Below are 6,087 nucleotides of genomic sequence, written 5' to 3'. Positions count from 1 at the left end.
TCACCAAACTGATAACATAAATTCTTTTTTATGAATATCAGCTTTGGACATTGTTTGCGCTGGTTCATCTTACTTGCTTCACGATCTGTTTTGACTGACATTGTTGTAAACAATCCATTTTCCATCGCTAGTTTTCATCAATCGTTTCAAAAATAGATCATTTCCGTTGAGATCGTTGAGATGTCACGACTTCCGACGACTCTTTCTTATCAACGATTTCTTACCATTATCTGGGGAGAGGAGAGTATTTCGAGCGCGAAGCGTCAAGTAGCTCAGTAATCTAGAAGAGCAGTCGCCCGACAAACGAAAGACCCGGGTCAACTGAACGCGCGAGCGAGGCAGCGAGACCGAACCGTGTATTATTACGCGAAACCTCTAGTTGATCACAGAATATATTTTCGTATACATATGATTACCACGTCACGAGTGAACATCGTTGAGGACGAAAATATCCTTATAAAAATTTACATCTCGTGCACTTAACTTATCTCCTATAAACCAATATTTGACTACCTATCTCTGGAATAATCACTCTTGTGCGTGCAGTGCAACAGATAAGATGCGTTTCTGCTGGATCGCCTCGGTCATTTCGATTTTTCTCGTCGCTTGCTGATATACGGATCGACTGTTTGTTTACAAGAGATCTTCTGCTCTGCAAGATACTCTGCAAGGTAATCGCAACTTGTATGCATCTATAATCATTTCATTCTATAATCCGCGATCTTATTCGGTTAGTTTACGTATAGAAAAAATGTTATATTGTACAGAATAAACATTAATTTGTGTTTCAACTGACAGCAGTCACCATCAAATCTTCTTAAAAACTCGGGTGTGCATTTTTTTTGTAACAGTTCGTATTTGAACCAATTAATAAAGTACAACATTGTTCATCCGACCTCTCTGCGAAAAGTTGAACACCGTGTTTTGGAAAAAAATTGTTGAGAAAGATATAGATATATAATGTATATGTTTTATTCTTCACTATTTTGCAACTTATCTGCATGCTACTAAAATCAATTAGAAAAGTAACCGATAATTTTCTTATATACAATAAATTTACGTCTTGTTTTTGTAAAATGGTACTTCTGCAAAGGTAAATTTTTATACATTTTATACGTTTAACGACTCTGCATTTTATTACGATTATTGCAAAACTTTATCTAACCCATTATCCTTTCGATTTAGTATTATATCTCAAGCAAGAGAATGTACCGTGTGATTCTTGGCAATCAATGTCTTGCAGATGACATTTGTAATATTCATTGTGCATACAGGCTATTCTATCAGATCGTGTACCATATATGTTAGAGACGTGCTGTATAAATTTAACAAGAATTTTATATTTTTCAGAGACATCTGTTTGTTCTCCATACATTACCGAAATCGCTGAGAAGTGAAGAATAAAAGGAAAGTAGATAAAGAAAGAAGATAATATTTCAAAAAATATTCATATCAAATTTTTCGACTCAATATGGTAAATCCGTCGAAATATAGCCAAGTGAACATACAACGTGTTCACGTACAACGCTTAATTGACGAGTTCGAAGAAGAAATAAAACATATGTCAGGAAAATGTATGGACATTGGTTGCGGCCCTGGTGATCTTACAAGAGATATTCTTCTACCCGCACTCGATTCAAAAGCGGTAGTCACTGGTATAAAAATAATATATTGCTAAAATATGATACATGTTGGCGAGATTTATTGTTTAAGTATGAGTTGTTCGAAGGTACGGATATCTCGGATAGTATGATTACACATGCCAAGAAAGTATATGGTGACGAGATACGACTGAAATTCGATTTACTCGATATTGAAACAAAAGATCTGCCTAAAAAATATATTTCTGAGTATGATCACGTATTCACATTTTATGTTTTGCATTGGTGCCCAAATATTCGGTAAGATATCTGACAAAAATACGAATATCAATTCATTGATTCAAGGAATTATTATATAATTTAATTATCCACATCATTCCAAATCATTTTCATAATTAGCTAATAAAAACTGTTCTAATATATATTAATTTTTTTTTTGTTAACGGGAGGGAAACCCTCATGGATACCTCGCTTCGGGGGAGGGTTATGTCGGACTTGTATCATTAAATCCGGAGTGTCTACTAGTTGGGCCGAAGTGGGGGAGCTGGGAGAACTGACATCTTCATTCCCTCCCCAGCACTCCCCGGCCAATATGCTAATAAACCTATGCTCCAAAGATTAAGTACACTTCTTTTATCTAATAGACAAGCAATTGAGAATATTTATCATTTACTTCGACCTGGCGGAACTATATTAGGATTAACAGTCGTGTCTCATGATGCGTTTGATATTTTCTACAAATTGTCGCAAAATATACGGTATAAGTCATACATAAAGGTAAATTTTACCTATATAGTTTCTTATTGCTTATATTCCTTTGCAAATATTTATCATAACAAATTGCTGAATATTTTCTACGTGTTTACGCAGCATGTGAGTAATTTTATTCCGCCGTTTTACAACTCTGTTGAACCTCAGAAAGAATTAAAAACATTATTCAAAAGCGTTGGTTTTAATGTACTTCACTGCAGTCATCGTGAGAAAACAGACCTTGCTGAACATTTTCGGCTGTTGCCATGTATGTATCTTTAAAAATATATTGGCGGATACTAGATTTCACCTGTGACAATTGAATTATCATTTTAAGGACCAATATTTAATGCACATCCAATATTTAATGCACAGTGTAAACTGTGACTTCATAATAATTATTAATTATTTCAACGCAGCTTTGCTACTATCTTTCGTGACACAATTTTTGGAAAACATGCCCCACGAGCGAATGGAACAATTCAAAGATGACTTTACACGTGAATTGGCAAGCAGAAGATTTGTCTATAAATGCACGCGCGGAGGAAATGAAAGGATTATGTCAAATATATACGAAATATTAATTTTTTATGCCCAAAAGAAGTAATGATATATGTTTGTTAAAAATATCTCTTTGTCATGGCGGCGCAATGTCGTTAATGTTTGTATTTACATCAAAATGAAGGACATTTGTCTTTATCTTTTACCATTATAATTATCGTACTACTCCATATGTTACTTTAGTCAAATTTAAAGTTATGGATTTATTAATGCTTTGATGCGGAATCATCAAATGAATACGTATGTCTTATTGGGAAATAACATATCTAACAATTATAATTATAATAAGTAAATATAATTGCAATAAATGAGTACAATGGCATTGACATAATATGCACATCGATTATATACTTGTAACCAATATCATTTTCCCTTTACCACGATGTAGTTGCGACAAATTTCTTAAGTGAGTTAGCAACGTACACATATACGCACGCGCGTGCTCGTGCGCAAACATTTTGTTTGCGTCTTTTATCTGTCACTGCTGTGAAACGTATCTGCAGATCAGAAAAATTAATCAGAAACCTGACTGATAACTTTCTTATAATAATGGATTTATATAGGGTTTCAGAAATAAGTGGCCAAATTTTGATCCGTCATTGTAATAATAAAATATTAAATGATAATATAACGCCTGTTGAGATGGGTCGTAAGGCCCTGAATATTTTTTATTCTATCCTTGTAGTGTTAGCTATAGTTTTAGACAGCTAGTAGTTTTTATGGAATAGTAGTCTCTTAATATGGGTAATTTGATAAAATAAATCATTAAGTATACAGGGTGTTTCGGACCATCCGGGTTACCCGATTTTTTCGTAAACAGGACATTTTAGAGAAAAGTGTTTCAGACAAAAGTTGTAGGGCTTGAAAGAATCTATTTACTGATGTTATAAATTTGACCTTGAGATGACCTTGAAAAGCCCAGTCAAGATCAACATAAAAATCTTAAATGGAAACTCCAATTTTTTATTACACCGTCTTTTTCCAATTAATTTGAACAACCTTTGTCTGAAACATCTTTTTATTTGCCTAATATTTTTTGAGATATTTATTTAAGGATAACTTGGTAACTTTTTCAATATTTAACTTACGATATCTCGCTAACCTGGGCTTTTCAAGGTCATCCCAAGTTCAAATTTATAGCATCAGTAAATAGATTCTTTGAAGACCTACAACTTTTGTCTGAAACATTTTTCTCTAAAATGTCGCGTTTACGAAAAAATCGGGTGACTCAGGTGGTCTGAAACACCCTATATGTACAGAGTGATTTAGAACAATCTTTTAAAACTAAATCTACAAAATCCTGACAAAATTCGAAGATACTTTTTCCTCTTGCAAAACTCTGTCTGAAGCTTATTTTTTAAGTTATTGACAAAAATATTTATGGGTTGGATACAGAAAGTAGGGATGAGACAGGGATGGCGCAACTCATCGTGAAACGCGGGCGGTAATGTGGGGTGTTTATTGCAATCAGTTGTTCGCTACACCAGCTGCGTTCCAATATTCATTGCCAATGTAAAGATTGTGTGTTATAATAGAAAAGATTTTGACAACTGACGATAATGTTGAAAAGTGCACACAAATGAAAACAAGTTCTCAATCTCTTTCTTCTGGTTTTTTTTTTTTACTCACTTGCACACTTGGAATAAAAAGAGAAAAGAACGTTAATAAACACATGGTTTGTTGGTTGATTACCGTTAACCATAATTATCCAGATTGTACAATTAATTCTCAATGTATTCACAAAGTGTTTTTCCTTTCTGAACCATAGTTCCTCAGGAATTCATAAAAGAATATTGGAAGAATGACTAGGGAAGTTACATGCACCATGATTGGAATTTCTCAGAAGTTCGTGATGTATTCATATAGAGATATTTTTCTAATCAATAGATGTATGATTAACGAATTTAAGAATAGGATTAGAATTTGAGAATAGGAAGAGGATTACAAAATAGTTGTAAAAGGGAGTAAAAAACACAAAATATAATATAATAAAAATTATATTTTTATAATAATATAAATAATGTTATTATATTATATTATATTATATTACACGTGCGTATACATTTGTACAATGTATAAACTCAAATATCTTTAATAAAATAAGCTATCCACGAAATAATTTTCATATTTCATCTGATTGCTTATATTTTTTATGACGGGTTATACGTCTGTAAAGATTCAAAGACATATACATACGTGAAAAAAAATGTCCTTATTATCTGTAATATAAAGGGAAAGCCATATTTGCCATAATTAAACTAGAATATTACCCAAGTAGAAAAATTGGCAGAAAAACCTGAAAACTAATTGAAAACGGGCGTTTCTGTCTGGTTCTTAGTTTTTCTTCTTATTTTTTGTAATTGGGTAATTTCTGTCAGTAACATTTATATCGTATTACTTTCATCCATGGCTGTATTCCAAATTGCGTCCACTGGGTTAATAGCGTGCTTCCGCCTCCTAACTGTTAGTTCTATCTTATTTTAGATAGATATTTAACCCGCAATAAAATAATCAAAATTGTATAACAAACCGTAAAGGAAAGAATAGACATTTAATAAGATTTTATAAAATTAATTGAATGAAAGAAAATAATATTACATTTATACAATATATAATATTGATCAACAATTGATTTTGAGATTATACGGTAAATTTGAGAAAAAATTTTTACTCATATAAGAAATTAAGTCAATTTAACTTACTTACTTATTACATGAAATATTTATAGTCCGTATTGTCCTTTCTCCTTATATTCAAGTTATTCAAGTATCGAGTCTCGGAAATAGAAAAAGTAACTGAACCACTACACGAAATACTGGATAACGTGGATAACGCCTTGTACAAAGTAGTTGGTATATTCATGTATGCGTAATGGAGGCTGTGTTTTAAGGATGAGATCACACGATATGGAATGAGCGTGGCGGACGGAGGATGCGTGATTCGAACAGTCAATCAACGCTCTTCCGTACTTTTCTATAAATACTGCGCGAAGTATTCATTATAATGACTTCTTGAGGAATACTTGAAGCTGAACTTAACTGTAGATAATTCATTAAGTATTCTTCAGATATTCATTTTACTCATTCTACAAGTATTCGTTACAATGATTTCCTTATGAACTTCCATCCACCTCTGTGCTATCTTTATTTATAGTTAATCACTCTCGATCGATGAA

At 32.6% G+C, this 6,087-nt stretch overlaps 1 protein-coding gene across 1 annotated transcript; it reads left to right on the top strand.

The window, feature by feature from the left end:
- Positions 1–266: 266 nt before the first annotated feature.
- LOC105181393 (juvenile hormone acid O-methyltransferase-like) lies at positions 267–3,276 on the top strand. The gene is made up of 6 exons (XM_011138134.3): positions 267–671; positions 1,351–1,655; positions 1,730–1,901; positions 2,246–2,378; positions 2,472–2,619; positions 2,771–3,276. Exons 2-6 carry the CDS (start codon positions 1,472–1,474, stop codon positions 2,956–2,958), a joined length of 825 nt encoding a protein of 274 aa, XP_011136436.2. The 5' UTR covers positions 267–671; positions 1,351–1,471; the 3' UTR covers positions 2,959–3,276.
- Positions 3,277–6,087: the final 2,811 nt, after the last annotated feature.

This window comes from Harpegnathos saltator, unplaced genomic scaffold (genome assembly GCF_003227715.2).
Source record: "Harpegnathos saltator strain DR-91 unplaced genomic scaffold, Hsal_v8.6 scaffold187, whole genome shotgun sequence".
Classification (NCBI taxonomy): domain Eukaryota; kingdom Metazoa; phylum Arthropoda; class Insecta; order Hymenoptera; family Formicidae; genus Harpegnathos; species Harpegnathos saltator.
This window is presented reverse-complemented; position numbering and strand designations above follow the sequence as displayed.

Coding starts and splice junctions, on each gene's coding strand:
- LOC105181393 (XM_011138134.3), top strand. CDS start 1,472: ATGGTAAATCCGTCGAAATATAGCCAAGTGAACATACAACGTGTTCAC. Junction 1,902..2,245: donor CATTGGTGCCCAAATATTCG/GTAAGATATCTG, acceptor TTTATCTAATAG/ACAAGCAATTGAGAATATTT. Junction 2,620..2,770: donor ACATTTTCGGCTGTTGCCAT/GTATGTATCTTT, acceptor ATTTCAACGCAG/CTTTGCTACTATCTTTCGTG.